Source organism: Syngnathus typhle, linkage group LG1 (assembly GCF_033458585.1).
Source record: "Syngnathus typhle isolate RoL2023-S1 ecotype Sweden linkage group LG1, RoL_Styp_1.0, whole genome shotgun sequence".
NCBI classification, from domain to species: domain Eukaryota; kingdom Metazoa; phylum Chordata; class Actinopteri; order Syngnathiformes; family Syngnathidae; genus Syngnathus; species Syngnathus typhle.
In genome coordinates, this window is record NC_083738.1 from 10,161,347 (window position 1) to 10,182,632 (window position 21,286).

At 40.8% G+C, this 21,286-nt stretch overlaps 2 protein-coding genes and 1 long non-coding RNA gene across 4 annotated transcripts in view; 2 read left to right on the forward strand and 1 right to left on the reverse strand.

Annotated features, from left to right (window-relative positions):
* The window catches only part of fgfrl1a (fibroblast growth factor receptor like 1a), a 32,865-nt gene extending 21,512 nt beyond the window's left edge, over positions 1 to 11,353 (forward strand). Inside the window, exons 4-9 of one of the 2 annotated variants that reach the window (XR_009714949.1) lie at positions 5,664 to 5,714; positions 7,183 to 7,482; positions 7,765 to 7,937; positions 8,632 to 8,812; positions 9,188 to 9,654; positions 9,865 to 11,353. Coding sequence is in view for 1 of the 2 variants with exons in the window: in XM_061283508.1 (XP_061139492.1) it covers positions 5,664 to 5,714; positions 7,183 to 7,482; positions 7,765 to 7,937; positions 8,632 to 8,812; positions 9,188 to 9,594 (1,112 nt within the window). In the remaining variant the exon portion in view is untranslated. Of the gene's footprint in view, positions 1 to 5,663; positions 5,715 to 7,182; positions 7,483 to 7,764; positions 7,938 to 8,631; positions 8,813 to 9,187 lie in introns of both variants that reach the window. The other variant, XM_061283508.1, reaches the window with a different exon arrangement.
* Positions 11,354 to 11,795: 442 nt separating this feature from the next.
* LOC133157652 (uncharacterized) lies at positions 11,796 to 15,190 on the forward strand. Its single transcript, XR_009715059.1, has 3 exons — positions 11,796 to 11,979; positions 12,075 to 12,167; positions 12,668 to 15,190. It is a non-coding gene; the product is annotated as an uncharacterized LOC133157652 (long non-coding RNA).
* Positions 15,191 to 16,344: 1,154 nt separating this feature from the next.
* On the reverse strand, positions 16,345 to 20,862 carry LOC133165517 (probable E3 SUMO-protein ligase RNF212). The gene is made up of 12 exons (XM_061295246.1): positions 20,754 to 20,862; positions 20,435 to 20,496; positions 20,244 to 20,318; positions 19,797 to 19,853; positions 19,666 to 19,724; positions 19,532 to 19,585; positions 18,608 to 18,666; positions 18,094 to 18,154; positions 17,490 to 17,538; positions 17,348 to 17,402; positions 16,953 to 17,004; positions 16,345 to 16,886 (listed from the first exon to the last, which is right to left on the reverse strand). Exons 1-12 carry the CDS (start codon positions 20,860 to 20,862, stop codon positions 16,811 to 16,813), a joined length of 768 nt encoding a protein of 255 aa, XP_061151230.1. The 3' UTR covers positions 16,345 to 16,810.
* Positions 20,863 to 21,286: the final 424 nt, after the last annotated feature.

Here is a 21,286-nt window from a genome sequence, read left to right on the forward strand (position 1 = left end):
GTACTGGTGGTTAGTTAGGGAGGTTGCCATGAGGCTTAAACCAACACTGAAGGCGAGTGGGCCTGAGGAATGGAGTGTTGATTAGGAGTTGAAAGTGGCGAGCCGAGGGTACGGCGGTGTGTGTGCTTCAAAGGCAGCGTGCGCATGGCGGCGACGTAAAAGATTGTTTGATTCATCAGAGCACGCCGCTGCCTTGATGTGCACTTGAGTTACACAAGCGGCAAGCAGCTGGCACACATACATGCACACACGCACGCTTACATAAGACAGATGGCATTCTTGCAGATGTAGAAATAGAATGTGTATTTGTTAGTCAGTGCTGCTGCCGACAATTATTTCATGTTTGTCTGAGAGATGCTGTGTTTTTGAGGGAGTGGTTTGGTGGACGCTTAAATGAATCTGGGAGTTTTTGTACATTCTACAGAAGTGTTGCTGTTTCGGTTAGCAATAGAGTTCAAACGAACTTAGCAATTAACGCTGCTGTTTTGATTAGCAACAGTGCTGCAATGGGTTCAGCAGTTAAGTCTTTGACGAAGCGGTATAGAAAATGGTTGGATGGATGGCAAAAGGGAGGCATCTCTTTGAGGGCACAGCGCCACTTTGATCCCGGCGAATAGGATCTATTTTTGGTGCGTGACATGAGTTTTTATAATGCCGGGTTGTTTGAGGTTGGAGCCAAAGTCTAAATATAAAATCAGGGTATCCTTTTCACCCCTGTGACTTGCACAGTAATTGGCACCAGGGGCACCGATTAACACCAACATCTAGAAATTTCTCAGCCAGAAAAATTCCGTACATTTTCAGAGGACAACGCCCTCAAATACTATTTCAAACACGACCATAAACTCTTTTTTAAAAGATTTTAACAACTGATACATCAATCAAGTACGGTGGTCGCCTCCCTTCAAACGAAGGCATCGACTTCTCTTAGCCATGGAAAGAACTCATCTTGTTTGGTTTGGATTCATTACAGTCACCTCCAAAATTGTTGGAACGGCAAGGTCAATTTCTTTGATTTTGTAGTATACTGAAGATATTTGGGTTTCAGTTGAAAGATGAATATGAGACAGGTTTATGATTTCAGATTTTATTTCATGACGTTTGTAACACATTTACGTGTGTTAAGGACAGTCCACCTTTTGTCTTTTAGCGTGAGCAAAATATCGATTTAACTTCAAGTTCAATAACATTTTATATTTAGTGGCGTAACCCTTACGTGCAAAAACTGCAAGCCTTGTGACCCATTAACTTCACCAAATTGTTGCATTCTTCATTTGAAATGTTTTCCACTGCAGCCTCTTTTTTTCTGGGGGTTTCTCACATTGCATTGTAGCCAACTGTAGATTCTGGTTCGGTTATTGCACACGGTGTGGCAAAATAGTGCAGCAAACTATGGATGGGTTAGCTTGCATGCTTCTTCTTGGGATCTAGTTGTCAATACCATAGATATACATCAGCTAGTGTTTGTATTTGGTTCCGTTCATTATAACTCATTGAATTCTTTAGCAATTTTAACATGGATAGACAGACATGCAGTTGTAACACAAGTTACATGTGTGATTTTATAATCGGGGCTTTTAACAAAAGAGACCTGCGCAGGAGCAACTGGGGGTTCAGTGTCCTGCTCAAGGACACTTTAACATGGTCACAATGGCTGGAGATCGAACCCCCAACCTCTGGCTGGAAGATGACCGCTCTACGCCACACCGCCACCATTATCAAACCCCTTTGATAACTTTCGTTACCGCGTGAAAGGCTCCTCCTGCTTTTCGCTACTTAAGTAGAAAGAGAGATTTTTTTATGCCTAATTCACACCAGGTCCGGAACGGATACGCTGCGGTCTGTGCGGAAGACCTATGGACGCCGCACGGAATGCAATGTACACCGACTGCGGTCTGTGTGCAGGGTTTTCCAGAACCGGCGAGACCAGAAGATCACCAGAAGGGGGTTCAAGCTGAAGAGTTGTGTTCACGCGAGAACAACGGTGTAAAAAGAGAGCTATTTGTAAACAATAGCCATCCATTTGTTCACATAGAAAGCATTGTGGGTCCGTTTTTTTTTATTTTTTTCTTCATATATGTATATATTTGTATATCATATTGAGTCCCAGGACAGCATGTGGTCCACTTAACCGAAAAAAGTATGGGCTGTAGATTTAGAGAATCTTTAGAGAATCAAGGTCCTGGTATTGTTTGCCAGTAATGACGTGCATGGGCTAGCAGACCCCCCCCCCCCCCCCCACCCACACACACACACACACGCACACCACCTATGAGCCATCCTGAATAGCGGACATGAAGTAATTAATCGCATGACGTTTGTATCAATGTTCGGTGTTCTCTTGGAATGTCTGTTTATTATTCTTCTTGTTAAGAATAAATCACCTCTTTAAGGGGCCCTCAACATGCCAGAAAACTTGCCAATTTTTGGAAGTGCATATATCCTTGTGGAAATGTATTTATTTTGGGAATACCCAACACAACATCCCCAATTACGAAATGACATGTAATTGGGTGGACATTTCTCTCAAAACAGGACGCTCAAGGACCCTTGACCGAAATTGGAAGTTGGCCATTTCATTTTGAAGCAGCCATCCAAGGTCATTGTAACCATTCAGGCAAGCCACAAAAGCACACCGACTTTCACCGATTGACATGTGACTGGTGTCTGAAACTGAACAGGAAGTCAGCCATCTATTTGGCCATCCACAAGAATCTGAAAAATTATCCACCGACTTTAGTTTCGCCAGTTTACAAGAAATTGGATGGACATGTACGAAAAGGTTTCAAGGACCCATACGCAAGCGTGAGCACAAAGTCGGCCATATTGGCTTGAAAGAAGCCATTTTGTACTTTGGGGAACGTCGACGCAGAAATTTGCCAAAGAGACCCAACTGGAGCCCCAACTTTTCAACTGATTTCTGCGGAGAATGGCATCAAAGTTTAATGATCATTTTTCAAAAGTGGGTGCAAGGTATTTTACTTGGATTGAGAGTTCTTTTGATTTGGAATCATGTCCAACCAGACTTGGTTGAGGTTTGGAAGCAGACTCGACGACCACAATTATAGCTCACCTATGAGGCTTTTGTTTTCCCCCATTCTTTGACACATTCCACAATTGTGATTACACCCACATTACACTACGGTGGTTACACACAACTTCTGCACACACGCGCTTGCAAATATTATCGCTACGTCTTGGCCACAGCGTAAACGAGCCAAAGTTGGCTGCAGCCAGTCAAACGAGACGGGTGAATAAGTGATGGAAAACAGATCCGGAGTCTGCCATAAAAGCACTGCTCGTTAATCACACGTGTATTTGCACAATCTCATACGGACGCGAGATTAAAGAGGTTTGTTGCATGGGAACAATGCAAGTTCTTCTTTCTTCACACTTTTTTTTTTTCAGGAGAAACCACTGAAACACGAGAACTCAGGAACAGACTAAGATATTTTATACTTCCCTGAGTGGGAATATTTTTCTTTTCATGCCTTGTTACGGGTAGACCGGGGTCAGCCGCAGGAAAGCAGATTGGGATTTACAGTGTAGTTTTACTTAAACTAATCTTTTTTTATTTCTTAAAAACATCTTACTTTGACGCCTTGCTTTTGTTTTTGGAGTCAGCTCACATCGGGTAATCATTTTCCATTGGGGCAGATTTGAGCATATTCCCTTGTAGAAGTGCTATTTGATTATAATGCCTTCTTCAAACTAAATTGAATTTCAGGCATGGCTCCTTGAGACTTTTGTCCGTGTCCTGTTATGATAGGCATGTCCACCCAATTACAAGTCGAGGACAAATTGTTCAAATTTTGGTCAAATATACCCTAAAATGAGTGTTTCGTAGCAAACTGCTCAATATTTACTTTTGTTGAACCAATATGGTGGTCCTCCTGTTCAATTCTGGGCATAGGTCCTTGAGACCTTTTCACGGGTCTTGTCACACCCAATTTTGTGTTGATTGGACAAACTGGTGTCTGGTACTATTTTTTCCCTAACTTTCCAGGGTATGATGAGGCACCCAAAGAGGGGAGTGTGTTGAACTTGCCATTAAGAGGGGAAACCATTGAGAATTTGGAGGCAGCATGGTGGGAATTTGAGATCTTATGCCTCACACAGTCTTGCTGGCACTTGATGCTGTGTCGATGATGTCATAGTATATGCTCACACGTACACACACGCACACGCACACACACATACACACACAAGTGGATGTAATTAGTGCATTGAGTCCAGTCATGGCACCCGATTATACCTTGGTACAACTGGCTTCAGGAAATACGAAACTTTCCTGCTTCAAGTTCAACACACGCACACACAAAGTACACGTGCACACCCATGAACACACACTGTGTATTTCTTCCAGCGCGTATTGTTTAGTCTGCAGGAGATATGCTCACACACATAAGAAAAAGGCGTGGAGATTGATTAGATGAGGATTTTTAGGATCGTGTTTAGGTGGGCTCACCTGAGAACACACACTCACAGACACACATACACATGCACACACCCACTTGCTAGCAGAGCAATTTTGCGTTGTAAGAGCTTTTGTGCAACAGGAAAAGCTGCCCATGTCTGACTACTCAGCACCACTTTGTCGTCTTCTCGATGACATTGCACTTTTCTCTACTCCTACATGCCCAACTTGGTTTTCATCAGGGTCTGAGCACATAGGTGTGAAAGCTTTCTCGAACTTGCTAAATTTCTTTGTCGTTATTATTTATTGCAGCTAACGGATAACACTGTAAACATTTGTGTACTTTTCTTCTGGTTCAGACAGATTTATTTTTTATTTATTTTTTTATTCTTATTATTTATTTTCTCTCTCTCTCTCTATCTGTCTGTCTGTTTGTCTCCATCCATCCAACCATGAGATTAATTTAGTTAATAATGACACAAGAGAGAGAGCGAGAGAGAGAGAGAGAGAGAGAGAGAGAGAGAGACAGAGACAGAGACAGAGGATGGGAGTGTACGATGATAAGAAACGAAAAAAAAATTCACGTCATGCACACATACACACACACACATGCACACATTCACACACACACACACACACATACATGCAGCGGTTGTGTCACATACTATCCAGTGTCTATAACAAATCCTAGAAGGACATGACCCTTTGGGAAAATACGGGCCCCTTGAACACACACACACACACACGCACACACACGCACACACACACACACACACATAGACACACTGGACAGTTGGTATTCATGTTTCCAGGCAAGCAAACAGCTGCTGGACACATTCTGTGTGTGTGTTTGTTTCTAGTTGCTGATGAGTCCTTAACTGCAACCTTCCTTCCTTTCCTGTGGATTTATTATTTGGGGGGGGTTTGTACAGAAATGACGTATCCCAGCCGTCATATGTTTTTAAATGTTTAAAATCATTAATCATTCAACAAGTATTGAAAATATTGGTTTATATAGTAATTATGTAAATATCTTTCTGTCAAGATGCTTAATTTTTTTAAAATTGTTTGTATTAATATTTACAAAAGTTAATAGCTATTTCAAAAAATAGTTTTTGTTTGTTAGAAAAAAATCATATAGGTTGCAATCGATGAAACAAGATCTTTATTGATTGTCATCAAAATGCATTTATTTAACCAACAATTGTGTATTCATTGTTATGATTTTTTTTCCCTGTCATTATAGATGATTCCCGAGTCAACTCAGAACACCTTTCAGAGCTGGCCGGGAAACTGGGTAATGCCAATAAAAGAAGATATTACTTAATTATCTTGGACATAACTTTGCTTTCTCTATATTTCTGTTTTTAATCATTTCATCTTCAAATTTCTTTACATCTCTCGTTTGATTAAGAACTGTGACCCAAACTTTTTGTATTTGTTTGTTTGCTCCACTTGTTAAATTAGCAGCCAAATACGTACATAATATTGACCATGTATGTTTGAGAGTATGTGGAATTTTCACACAACAAATTTTAAGAGGTGAGGTCAATGGTTATAGTCACACCAAGATCAAATACTCCAAAGTCTCTTTATTTTCCGGCTGCTTTTTTCCAATCGTCTCTAAACTTGACAGACGGGGCAAGTAGCTCACTTGCTTGGCTGATTCGTTTTTGGTGCTGATTGCCTGTGACATTAATAAGATCGACCAAGCTTAAAGTTCAACAGTGAGATATCTAAAAATATATTTACAGCAAGTTATACGTCACAGGCCTTGACAAATCCTAACTATATATGTATTTACTGAACGCCATATGCATTCTTACGATGATGTAATCACTCGAAAACATGTTTTATTTCTGACCTTGCCGTGAACCTCCTTTCCATCTGTTCCCTGCTCACCTCCCCTTTGATTTAATTCATGTTCTGCAACGTCAGTCCCCTTTGGTCTTTGCTTTGTTTTTTTTGCATTTGAATTGCTCGGAGCTCCTTTTGCATGTTTTTCCTCTTGGATTTATGTCCAAACGTCCAGCTCCTCCTCCTCCTCCCGTCTGGTTAAGATCGTTTCGGGCCGTCCGGTAGCGTTCCTCCACTGGCCGACAGGGACAAAAGAGGCCAGACTTGAAAGCCTTTTCGGGAATGTTTGTTGTGCGATCCCGCCCAGCGGAGAACCATTTATAACAATGTGTCACATAACTCTTCCCTCCTGCTTGTTTACACGGCGCTGCAATAACAAATAGTTTTCATATGGGGCTGCAAAAGCAAAGGAATTCTTTCTCAGCTGCGGGCACCGCTCTGCGTATGAATTTCATGCGTTTTGTGTTTGTGGTGTTGTTTATTTCCATTTTGGTGTTGTAATCACAGTTTTCAGTTGGGTCCGATACATTTGGAGTTTTGTTCAGTAAAACGTGAAAGAAAGAACACATGAAGGATTCTCGCCGAATGATTAATAAACATTATTATTATTATTATTATTTATATATTATTTTACAAATCAGAAATGTCTCTTTCAATCCTGTTGTTTGTGCCGAGGAGAGTTCTCCCACCGGGACTCTCATTCTGCTGAGGGGCTTCAGTGCTCATGTGAGCAATGACCAGTGTGACAGTCAGATCAGAACATGTGTTTTTTTATTTATTTATTTGTTATTAGACTTCCATTTGGAAGACTTCGCCGTCATCACCCTAAAAACACAATTGATTTGGATTTTATGTGATTATTTCATCCACTACTTGGCTCACCCTTGCCTGTGTTTGCCCCCCCACAGTACGTCCTCGCTTCACACAGCCTGCCAAGATGAGGAAGCGCGTCATTGCCCGGCCGGTGGGCAGCTCTGTGCGCCTCAAGTGCACAGCCAGCGGCAACCCTCGGCCCGAAATTGTGTGGCTGAAGGATGGACGCCCACTAGCACAGGGCGATGACGAAAATGGAGGTGCGGAGGAGGACAGGAAAAAGAAATGGACTCTGACTTTAAAGAGCCTAACGCCGGAACACAGCGGCAAATACACGTGTCACGTGTCCAACCGAGCAGGACACATCAACGCCACCTACAAAGTGGAAGTCATACGTGAGTCACAAAAATCAATGAAAACACTATATAGTTGCCTGGCCTGGACATAACTTCTTTGTTAATTCTTGCCATAGAATGTCATTGCAATCGACGTATAGCAGCAATACTAGGTACTAAGTGAATGGGAATAGCAGCTCGTAAAGTCAGCGGATTGTATGTAGCAGCAGAAAATGATAAGTAGTGTGTTCATCATGAAACAAGAACTACTATGTGTCTCCAAATGGTTTATATTAAAGCAGTTGAAACAGCAATGTTATTGTTGCATGTGTGTTTGGACAGAACGCACCAACTCCAAGCCCATCCTGACGGGCACTCACCCAGTCAACACGACAGTGGACTACGGCAGCAGCACGTCCTTCCAATGCAAAGTGCGCAGTGACGTCAAGCCCGTCATCCAGTGGCTCAAGCGGGTGGAGGCCGGTGACGAGAGCAAGTTCAACTCCACACTCGAGGTATGGCGTTACATCAGGGCGTTGCAGTGGAGGGGTGACGTCACAGCAATCCGAGTCGAGCTTTTGTATGGATGACATTTAGGAAGCATATTAAAGCACACTTAAGTACAGTAGATAGTAATTGATAGTAATATTGTGAAAAAAGAAAAAAATATTCACATACAATGATATTCAAGACCATTTTATTTTTTAAATTCTAAAACCATAGTAACTGTATGTTATATGAAGTATGTTAATTATATAGTGTAACTATATGAAATAAGCTAAAAAAATTAATATGCTGATTAATAACCATTCATTAACTTACTAATAATATTGTATTTAAAAAAATCAAGTTGAAGGAAATAAAACTGAAACAATGAATGAATAATTAGGCAACAAATAAAATAACATTTAGCATCGATTTTCCCATTGACCTAAGTGAGTCATTGAGGCACCTGCATAAATTCTTTTGAATCAGATTAAATGGAACATGAATAAAAACAGATTTAAAAAAAAATGCCATACAAAATTTACTGATAATAAATATGAAAAAAGAATGAAAGAAATAGGTATACAAAAACAAACTAACCAAATTAACTTAACGTAATAAAAAAGTATCAAAGAAAGAGAAAGAAAAAAAATGCCTTGATATGACCACGTATGGTTTAGAAGGGCTAAATGTATTCCATCCTGCTTGTGTGCTGTCATTCAGGTGGGGGACCACCGCTATGTGGTCTTGCCCACTGGGGATGTTTGGTCGCGGCCTGACGGCTCGTACCTCAACAAGCTTCTGATCACTCGCGCCAAGAAGGAGGATGCCGGCATGTATATCTGCCTGGGCGCTAACACCATGGGATACAGCTTTCGGAGCGCCTACCTTACCGTGCTGCCAGGTGAGATCCCGTCTTTTTCCACATGGGAAACCTTAATTTCCATGCCCATTTTAGGGTAATTTTGCTAATAAAGCAAGACAATTTTTTTTAGCCCAAGGCAATTAATTTCACTTAACAGCATAAAAATGGGGAGCTATTTCTATCATAAGCAAACCCATAAAAACATTCAACAGGCTATGCTCGAAAAGACGTAGAAAGTCATTTTAGGGTCATTTCTTCATTATGTTACTTAGAAATGTCAGCCCCTGAAGCCACTTTTACTTAGCAACATGAAATTTGTCACGAAGACCCTCAGAAGGAAGCTATGCCGGAAAAGACACGATTTGACTTCTTTGTGGATGACCATGTCTTTGCTCTTGATTTGTTTGTTTGAAGATGTGAAGCCCCAAAACAATTTAGTCCTGGCTGCTGCCTCGCAGAGCCTGCCCTGGCCCGTCATCATCGGGATACCGGCGGGTGTGGCCTTCGTCCTGGGAACTGCCCTCCTCTGGTTCTGCCAGTCCAAACGCAGCTGCCCATCGTCCTCCTCCTCTTCATCTTCCTCACAAGCCTCCTCCGCCCTCACCGTCTCGCAGCGCCTGCCGGTGGCGGGCCGCGAGAGAGCGTGCCCTAGCGCCGACAAAGAGGCCCTGTCTTACGAGGACTATATGGCCCAGCAGAACCAGCCGTTGACATCCTCCACGCTGTACCCCAAAATCTACACGCACGACATACACACACACTCGCACTCGCACGTGGACGGCAAAGTGCACCAACACCAGCATATTCACTATCAATGTTAGCAACGGAGGGACAAATGACAGCCACGACACTTTAGCGCATATTGGAACTCAATGAAGAAGGTAAGCAGAGATTTATTTTTTATTTTTTCAAAACAGTCAAAAATCCCTCAAAGTATTTTTCAAGACTAAGTATGGAGTAATAAATACATCCTCATGTTCCGTCCTTTGAACATTTGTGTCTGTACATAGTCAGATATGATTATGTAGCATTTAGCATGTTTCTTCAACCCCGGGTCTTTGTATAAATGTAATAGTTTGTTTTCGTGTTAGTGTCGTTAAAGAAACACCATCCAGACTCACTTCACTGGTCGGAGCAGAAGGCGGGAAAAAAGGCTGCTAAACACTTCAAAACACATGTTTCATAAGATGACACCATCAAGCTCACCATTTTGTGGAAGTATTTCAAAATACAGCCCACAAACAGCCAGTTTCATTTAGCAGCATGACATTTGGTAGGCATGTTGATTACGAGTAAACCCACAAACAAAAGACATGTCTAAAAAGACACAGGAAGGAATGCATGGATTCTGCCAGCAAAATATGGTTACTCACCATGAAACAGTAAATTCTTGGTTGGCATTGTTGTTGTTTTTTAAATCAGTTCTGTCAGACAGTTTCCCTTAGATCAGGGGTGTCAAACTATTTTTTTTAGCATTATAGTCATAGCTTCTTTCCGAGGGCCATTATGACTGTCAACCCAAATAAATGTATGAGCACCTCATATTATACACAGTAAAAGCTACAAAACAAACTGACAAATAACTCGTTTTCAAATCAAACAAGTAAAAACTGGTCAAATATTTAAAAAAAAAAAAAGATATTAAAAGTGAAGAGAATTTGCAATTCTAGTAATGACACAAATATGATGCACAATTTGTCTTCGCAGGCCACATAAAATGATGTGGCGGGCCGTATCTGGCCCCCGGGCCTTGAGTTTAACACCTGTGCCTTAGATACATGGAATCTGGTAAGCATGTCTCTCGTGAGAACACCCACAAAAAGTCTTTAGATGCCTGGAAAGACACAAGAAATCAGCCATTTTGGTCAGAGGTGGCCATTTTACTTTAATTTCCAGGGGTTCGTCAAACTCACTTGACAGATTATTGCTGATTGTGACCAAATTAAGAACTCCTACGAGACAGATACTAAAATATCTAAGCTGGCGATATTAATTAGTTACTATATTTAAACACAGATTGTTTTTTGTAAACCTCATCTAGGGTGAACCTAATGTTATGGCCACAGAGTGCATGCATTGAGCTTACTGCCTATCAAATTTATACCAATTAAAACCTGTGAAGCCATTTCTACTATTGCCGTATGTTGTTGTTTTTGCTCATGTCGTCTAAAGCTAACAGACTGCCGCTACAATATATTAATGTATTAATGTGCACTTACCGCTGGTTTATATGAATGTGAATTAAAATTTTATTTTTTCTAAATAGTCGAATTAGCAAATTAGATTTAAAAAAAAAAACTAAAAATGTTTCAAGATTGAGGACACGAAATTTCCTATGTAATTTATTTTCTTTGGGCATTATACTGCATTTTCATTTTGTGTTCACACACACACACACACAGCTACTGTTATATTATATGCAAACTGTATACATTATTTCATTGTAAGATATTGTATTTATACCTGTTGTCAAATGTATGTTACGATTTTATTGATACTCATTGTATGGACGGACAATCTTGTACAGTTGATGTTTTATTTCATGTAATTGTTGCCATTAAAACAAGGTAATCTGTTGCATTCTTTGAGTGTAAATGTGGACTATTAAATAGATTATAATTATATATTTTTTTATTATTTACTTCTACAGATGTTTTTCCCATTTCCCATACCCAGATGTGAAATCCCAATTTAAAATCCTATTCCAAACCATAACTGTAATTTGAGTAACACTCTGACACTGTCTTGAAACCGGAACTTGAAACCCTAACTCGAGGTTGAAACCCTAACTTAAAAGTAACCCTGGCTTGAATCACCATTTAAAAACACACACTCTAACCTGAAACCCAGGCTTGAAACAGTAATCGTGGCTCAAAGCCCTACTTTTGAAAGTTGAAACCCTTTTGTGTTTTTTCTATGACTGCCAGTCTACCATCTTTCATGGTATTATAGTTATATGTATATATGTATATATATATAAATGATCATCTGTGCGTGGATATTTTGCAGACGTCATCTGTAGCCTGTCAGTGATCATCACACGTCACACAAATCAAAGGGGAACGTTTCCCCCTCTCATCCTGTTCTGCAAATCATTTTCCGTCTTATTTGAAACCTTAACGCTGCTCCTTCACTCGGCACATCTGCTGTCCATCCTCATCCTCTCAACCGACGTGAGGAAGAGGAGGACGAGGATCTCGCATGAGGTAAAAACATCAGAGGCGTCGACACCTCGGAAGAGTCATGGCTTTCCACGCGACTTTTATGTCTTTCGCTGATCTGGTTCTCTTCGTTCTCCCAGAGGTGATGCACGAGTTTCCATGGTTGAGATGTGACTGCTGTTGGCCGTGTCGTCGGTTTGAAGAGCATGACACCATGCAGATGCAGCCCTGAGGTACCTCCAGATGTTTCTGACAAGGATGCTTCTAATGTCTGACAAAAAAAAAGTAAATTAATTACAGGCTGTAGCAACTGTTGAACTTAATTATTTATTAACAAGAAGCACTTGCAGGGACACTGGGAGAGAAAATCTAAACAATAAAGTTCACTAAAACTCAAAATGTCAAAACGAGACCATGATTCAACAAAGACTGGCAGAAAGCGGGGCATTAAATAATCCAACGAGATGACAAGAAATACCTGGAAAAGAAATAAATCTAATCTAGACAAAACACAAATCATGACACAGCAGTCTTTATGCTTTTTGGAAAGCAAGCTCTTAAAACTAATCTGATACCCTTCTCAGTTTGAAACCCTAAACCAGGTTTAAAACTTTGATACCCAACTCATGTTGAAATTGTAATATTTGCCCCCTTAGGATGCCTGTGCAGTCAGTTTATGTGCTTCTAAAAACAAACGTGCATTTGCGTGTGTGTGTGTGTGTGTCTCCTGGAGGAGATTCTTGTGTGTTTGAGTCAACAGCAGCTGTGCTCGCTGAAGAAGAGAAGCTGTCCAAAGAGCTTTTCACAGCAAAGAAAAGAAACGCCGCTCAGGTGCTCAATGGAGGCAGCCACCATGACAGACTTGTGCACACACACACACACACACACACTACACGCACGTGCACACACACACCTGGCTGTGGTTGCACTCGGTCTTTAACTGGGCTACTAAGCCAACAATATAAACAAAAACAACAAAAAAAACAGGCTAAAAGGGCGTAACTTCCATCTTTCTTGCACCGCCACCGACTATTTTCTCATCACCCTCCGCTATCTGATAGGCGAGGCTGGCAGAGGAAAGAACCAAAGAGAGGTGAAAAAAGCCCAAGTTCACAGTCTTGTCTTTCCAAAGTCTTTAACACACACATATGCACACCAAATTGTTGTCAGCCCTCTATTTATCAAACCAGAACACGCAGTGGTCATTGAAATAACTTGAATGTGATAAAAGTCAAAAATACAAATGTAATTTAAAATAAATGAAAAAATCATCAAAATTCAAAAAAGTTTGCTAGAGTTGTGATTTCTGACTATATGTGTAACGGTAGTTACAGGAACATCAACCTTCTTGGAGATGGTCTTGTAGCCTTTTGACGTGCTTATCTATAATCGTATTCCTAATCTCCTAAAACAATGCTCTCATTTGCTTCCTCCGTTTCATATTCATGGAGTACACCCATGTCTGCACAGTGACATGCCTATCAGCCTTTAAATAGGCCCGGCTGACTCAGTCACATGACCAAGTTTGAACATTTCAACCAATGTTGAAAATGTCCAATCTTTTCTCGGGGTAAAATCAATTTTGTCCATCCCCCTGTATTGCAAAGTTCTTTTAACCTCCTCACAAATGAAGGGCATAGTCAATAGTTTTTACACCAGTCTAATTTATTGTGTAACACATTGAATATTTACAAAAAAGTACCAAAAAAAAGTAAACATATGTTTTTTTTTTCATTATTTATAGAGCAGTTTTGTCACAGTCCTTTATGATTAAGATTATAATAATTCACTTAAACCAACGCCTGATTTTCATTGTTTTTATTTTAATTAGTTCACACTGACTTGATATGAGTAAGAACATTTGTAAAGGGTGATAATGTGTGTGGTAAGACTGTGGCCTTTCTGTATGTGTGTGTGCACGTTTTTCTGCGCGACAGGAAAAGGAATCTCTCAGCAGCCACGCTGACATCATTCAAGTATGCGTCAGACACTTAGAGTGGGCCCCTCAAAAGACAACAGTCCGCCTGCTTGCCTTTGTGTGAGTGTGTGTCTGCGCAAGGGTCTATTGAAGTGCATCTGTGTATTCACGTTCTCACCTGTTCCTCTTTGACTTGTCAACCTCTCGCGTTCACCTCTTTTCTACCCAAAATGGACAAAATGGCGTGTATGTGTGTGCTCATCTTCTACTAACGCTTCAAAAGAAGCAGATGTGAATGTGTGGATCAATTTTTTTTCTAGTTTGGGTTAAAAGCCCAAGGTCTGCTTTTGTGATTGACGTGTGTGACATGCACTTTATGTGTGTGTGTATTCATATTGGAAGACGCTTACTTGACCATGTATGGTAAAAAAAATTCAATCACACGTCTAGTAAAGTGAATGATATTGACAAGGCTGATGATGGCCAACAAAGTCAGTTCAAACAAGACATTTTGTTTGAGTTTTTTATTTAATGTTTGTTTCCCAATGATAACAGTCCAAACATGTGGGAAAAGGCACCAGGCTGCTTCCTGTTTGATTGCTTGGCAACCAGTGCTCAATATGGGCAAGCACCGTTTTGCACTCTTTCCACCTTTGGGTGCTGTGCAAATCAATTGCAATGTGTGAGCATCTTTCATCTTCAGCTCAAATCACTTTGCCAAAGAAAATGAAGTGAAGGACATTGTTGTCATTTGTGACAAATTAGTCAAATTGGGCTGGAACTTAAGAGGCACCAAAACTTCAAAAATCTTCAGTCAAAAATGGCCAAAGTGGACAAAAACTACAAAAAATACTTTTGTAACTTAAAAACAGCCAAAACAGAATCTCTCTCTCTCTCTCGCTCTCGCTCTCGCTCTCGCTCTCGCTCTCGCTCTCGCTCTCGCTCTCGCTCTCGCTCTCGCTCTCGCTCTCGCTCTCGCTCTCACTCACTATGCCACACTAACAAAAACAACTGTTGTTGCTCTTACGTAATTCATGAAAAACGTATCTACAATATGTGGTGGCACCTAATGTTGTTTTCATTTTGTAAAATCTATAATGTGTTCTAAATTGTGTTCATTGAGTTTCAACAAATGTCAAAATCTCTCATTCGGCTTGCACATAAGTTCACATCCGAACTATGAGGCTCATTAAAACGACTTCCAGACATTTTGCATATTAACCACAAAGTGGACAATAAACACCTGACATGCTTTAAGTGTCAGAGTATAAATGTCTTCATCCAAAGACAAATTTCTGTGCTGTGAAATCATTTGGTCCGTGTCACGTCTTGCCCACACTGGGGGATTACGCTTACACACTCCCAACTCAGTGTGACAAAGTGTGAAATCTGGATCACATTAAAGAGAGACAAGTTTCTCTCTCTCACACTTAACTGGAAGAAGAGAGGTGTGTGTGTGTGTGCGCGTGTGCGTGTGCGCACACGCTGTGGGAACACGGCGCTCAATAATTCCAACTGACAAGAGAATAGTTTTCTTTAGTTCTCTGAAGTGGGCCCAGCTCATTTGTACAGCCTGGAGCCATGCAGAGGTGAAGTGTGTGTGTGCGCGTGCCTCCGTGCGTGGCATAGAGTGAGAGTGACAAGGCCTTTGTGTGGGAGGTTCTACATTTAGGAGTTGAGAAGAAAAAGAAAAGGTGGGACCAATAACTAAAAGGTGGGAGCGCTAACTTAACTAAATTTACAAAAAGTATTGCGAATTGGGACACACCTCTTAATTAACGGCTGAATCAATCAAATATTGGAATTGGGTTCTTAGTTGTTGATTGGTCCTCTTATCAAGACTTTTTGAGGGAATGTCTTGTCCAGTGTAATGCCCATGATGTTATAATTAGTTTTTGTGTGGAAGAAGTTACACATGGGGACATTTTGTAGTCATTCCATATTTTTTATCAAACTTTACTTTATTAGGTGCAGCGTGACCCAATACTCTTGTCCGTATGTTGGCCAGTTCTGATTAAAGTGCCAACTGGTTGACGCCAATTGCTCATTTTCTTCCTGTCGGGAAAATGACAATCCAAGACTTTTGCCTGTAGGTTTTCCCATTCCAATGAAAATTTCCATCGTCCCCACAAAGGATGCAGATTAGTTCATTTGTTTTTAGATAGCTCGACTCACACCCGTAATCAACTCCAGTCATAATCCTTCACAACTATGTCAGGACTCCAAAATGTCTTTCATATTAGCTTCCTTTGGGCAGAATGATCACATATCCCAAAACCTTTGCCCATGGAGTGATCATCTCACTCTTTATGTGTGCCTATTGCAAATAAGTGAGCCTGGCTGTGTCTTGTTGGAGTCACTCCTCGTAAGTGGACCTTAAAAAACAGGAAAGAACGCGCAGGAGGAGGATCAGGCCTGATGACTCTCCACAATAGTCTTAATTGAGCTTCTCACGCACACACTCGCACACACAGCGGTAATATGGCATGCACAGACCTGGAACCCATGTGCACACATACACAGTCACACCTGAGCCTCCCTCAATAGACGCCATTCACTTGGCTGACAAGCGAGGACAATGGAAGAAATGGTGGACGTGTCTGAGCGCATCAATCTGCCGCCGCCATCATCTTTTCCTTCCTGCCGTGACTTTGGGTGATATCACGTTTCTATTTCCACGCTTTTACTCCTTGCCTTCACTTGTGCAACTGAGGTCATAGAGGCACGCACACGCACGCACGCACACACGCACACAAAAACACAGAGTTACTGGGCCTCCTTTGATGTGTCGATGCCAGTAAACAGTATTTATTGTTCACGAAATCCCAGTTTAAATGCGTGAATAGGACAGGTGCTGGTGTTCTCCCTTTCTCAGAGGAAGTGGAAAATAAGTAGTCATAAGCATCCAGTTGGGTATGTATGGACCTGCTTTTAGGGAGCAGGGTAGTCCCGGAAGGGCTAGAACATGGGCGAATTCCAAATGGACTTGGGTCCAAACAACACGCCGGGCGTCGTCGGCGACCTCGACCACTGACTAAGAGACCGCAGGCAGCATAATAAATCATACAATACAGGTCATACAAAAGTTAGAAGTGGTTACCTGAATGTGAGGTGGTTGGTCATTTGGCTGGACGTCCTGTGAGGAATTGTGCCTGCAAGGAAATGCAGAATATATAGCATGTGACATTCCCAACCACCAGAAATTCAACATTTGTTTGTTGAACAGTGCATAGTCAGCTTGCTAAATGATTGATACCTGATCACTTTTAAGCCATTCATAATACTCGGAACTAAAGAGTGCAAAATGTTCAACAAAAGTACACAAATGTATTTTTTTTTTTTTCTTCACAAGAACCATTGTCGAACCCCGACAGAACATTTTGGTTTTTTCCTGAGCGTATTTACAGTGAAGCCACTTGAGAACTTCACGTGGGGAAGCTCAACCTTTAGAGGACATTCCCGGGAATCCCTGGCGGGAATAGTAACAGTACTTACCCATGCCTCCGTCATGTAGAGGACTGAACAGTGACAAACTGGGGGCACGTGGAGGCTGACACACACAACCACACATTTGGTGACAAAATGTTAGCATGTGTCTTCAGGTCTCCACGCAGTAAATGTGGATATTAACACTTACTTTACGTAAGAAACTCAATTGTTCATCCCTGTCCGTGTTGTCACCACTGCTGAACGGGAGACACAACATAATAAACATTTTCATGGCACAAATTCAACAAAATGAACTCAAAGGCAGGCAATATTTCATTTATATTTTCTCCAGGATAGACGCACTAGGGAAAATTGTTTTACTTACAAAAAGGAAATCAGAGGGCTTTCGCCCAATATATTATTTGGTCCCTTTCCTAATTTAGTCATCTGATAGTGAAAAATAATTCTATTGCATTTAGAAAAAAGGTATCTAATGATGAATAAATGGACTTAGCAAAGCTGAAATAAAGAGCAATGTCAGAAAAACAGCCTTGGAAAAGAAAGCAAAAGACAGATGGCTCTGCAGTCAAAGTTGCTGATCTACCATGGGTCATGGATGAAGTCTGAGTCGATGAGATCCGGGAAACCCAATAGGAATTGGTGACTAAAGCCAAGCAAAGCTGCGCTTGTTCAGGTTTGTCTATAAGTGTGTGTATATAGATAGCTCCAGGGCAGAGCAAAAATCAGTGGCGAAAGCTCAGCTTGTGTGTGTGTGCGTGCGTGTGCTGTCAAAACGGGTTCATGGCACTCACATGTTGCAGGATGAGGAATGCTTGGAGAGTGGCATGGGAGAACTGAACAGCATCTGCGGGACTAAAGCAAAGGAGGAACAATGACACACACGCACACACGGCTAATCACCCCAAAAAAAGATAAATTGCCTCTTGACAGCTAAAAAGACATTTGTATTATTTGGTGAATAACAACAATTATCATTGAGACCCGTCATCCGTGTGATTAAGATGCCATGTGGGTAGTCGCTGAAATGTAATCTCTGCCTGGCTGCTTTAGCGAGTATGTTTGGCTCACAGTAAGGAGGTCTGGGCTCCAATCTCCATGGTCTCCAGGAACTCCGTTAATTGTCCTTAGGCGTGAATATGAGTGTGAATGAATGCTCGTCAAAACAAAGCCATGTGATTCACTAGTGGCCAATCTAGGGCATACTTCTACATATATATGGAGGGTAGGCTGAACATGCGGTTGTAGTTATTTTTAAACCCAAAGAAAACTTTGGGTTGTAACAGACATCAATATTAGTTTGTCTACCTTGTTTTCCGTGCAAGCTTTGGGAGGTTTGGCCCATCGATGATGACGACGACTTCAAACTGGAAGAAGAGCACAGACAACAACTCGTATCTGTACTTGTACTTAAAAAAGAAAACACTATTGTCTTCAGGTCACACAATTAACATCAGTACTGGGGTCACACAGTTCATCGTGACAGTCTTGGATCAGACCATTACGTTTTAGATTTTTTGGGGATTGCAAAGAAAGGGAAGTCGACAGGATGATCCCGGTGGCGTTCCAGAGGGAGACAAAGCGGGAAGATGCTTGCCGAGATTATCGGGGTGGCGCACAAAGACCACATTGTGAGCCGCTGCCATATGCGCAAGGTCACTGGACGCGGTGGGGCAAGACAAAACCGTGATATAAAAGTGGCAGAAAAGCACTTACTCCTTCAACATGATGCTATTGATCACAACTGGGTGACGACATTTGAAAGGACAATAATGGGGCTTTAATTCTATCTTTAAAACTCTTTTTACCTCTCTGCTATATCTGTTTCTTTGATTACACTGAGAACAATATTTTTCGGGTCAATGTGACCCATATCTGTAACCTGTTAGTCATTTCTCAGGAACAGCAAAAATGTTCCTGGTTCAGTGTGACCCATTGCCAGACCAATATTTTTAATAAACAATATAGTTTTGTCACGTACGCATTTACATTTGTAAAACTATCAATATAAAAAAAGTCTAACCTATTTTTTCTACTATTCTTTCTTGGCAACATCCATGTTTAACGATAAATGTGAAAACAGCGACACCGAGTGGTAGAAGAGAGACACACCTGCAGATGAAGACTAAACGTTAGGTTTGGGGTTTCTTTTTTGCTTACAGAAATTAAAATGGAGTCCATGTGACTGTTGCATTTTTGCTATAATTATCAGTATAGACGTGTCACAAGTACCTTTGAACTGAATATTCCAGTTTAGCAATGTATGCACTCTGTTCATTCATCTTCCTGTGACAAAGGAAAAAAAAGTTGCATTTTTATTTTCTTCCCCCCTCTCCATTGTGATATCATTGGTTAATTCAACTCACTTGTTCATCTTCTGCATTTCCTGCTTCATCTTAACCCAGTCCGCCTCCAATTTCTCGTTCTGTTTTGTTCAAGAAACAGGACAACACAGAAATGAATGCATGTTCAGGCCAAGCGAGAGAAGACTACTCACCCTTTTCTGATAGTATGCCACCAATTTTTTACTATGTTTGACTTGGAACATTGCAACCTGAAGAGAACAAGTGGAGAAAACTAGCATTAACAACATACAAACCATAAGATTCGGTCCATTTAACTGATGACACAGAGGTATTTAATGTCAATCAAATTAACACTTACATACACTGGAACCTCTAAAAGTAACACAACTTGAAGTTCACGACATAGTTTGCATAATAATTTGGCCCTAAATCCAAAGAAAATTCCAAAGCAGTTTCATCGTATTTGGATGCCGTCTGGGCAACGAGATTCCTGTTCCCTTTTCATTGTCAGATATCTTCCAAGAGTGAGTGGTTTCACATCATTTAATATTCATAAGTAATATTGAAAGCACAGTAAATAGTGTCATGATGGTGACAAAATACAAAATAGATTAAAGAATAAGAATGAACAAATGAACCTTTTTAATCTCTGACAACTGTTTCTTTGCAGCAACCTTGACTTGGGAGAAGAGCTCCTTCACTTCCGTGCGGCTCTGGACAAACAAACAAACAAACAAACAAACAAACAAACAAACAAACAAACAAACAAACAAACGATTTGTCCAAAATTGTACATTTACAGCTTTCATTTTCCAGTTGATTTCCTTACTTGGTCAGTGAGAGGGATCACTTGACATTTGTCTTTGCAAATCAAACACCTGCCTTGTTTACCTGAAGGAACCAAGGAAAACAAATGTTGGTTTTGTTTTTTTGTGGGTTCATCATTCACCTCACTTTTGATCCTGGCTTTCATACAGTGAGATTGCAGAATTATTTTTACAGATTATTTGAAATAAAATCTAGGTCATTGTACTGCAAGATAACGTCCAACAGAGGTCTCTGTTTACCCGGACGTTTTATGCCGTGGTGAGGACCTAAGAGCCCCCACCAAACGCTTTTAAACGGTCTCAGACGCTATCTCTATGTACCTTTTTTGTAACAAACACTGCATACGACATGGCCGCAAGAGGTGAGCGCCATTCGAAGCTCGGATGAAGGTGGAAGAAAGCAGGCGTTGCAGCAGACCCACTGCGACATTTTCGGCTTGTCTCGTTGCGGACCGGGCGGAAAATTAGCACCTTTTGTCAACGGCTAACGGGGGGGGGGGGGGGGGGGGGGGGTATTGGGACCAAAACCGCCAAAATTAACAATATAGAAAAGTGGAAATAAAAACACAAATTGAAAAAAAACTATAATAATAAAAAATAAACAAAAGAAAAATACATTGTTGTTTAATTGTATGTATACATGTTTTTTGTACTCATTTTTTAATCATTATTTTGAAAATTTCAAATATTTTTTTATTTTTGCATTTATATTTATATGTATTTTTGTTGTTTTTGTTTTCATATTTTTTTAAGGTACATTTTTCCATTGTTTATTCATTATAATGATATATCAGTTGGCAGTTGGTTGATTGGCAGTCTTGCTCCCGCAACAAATTTGTCTTGTGTTGAACGTC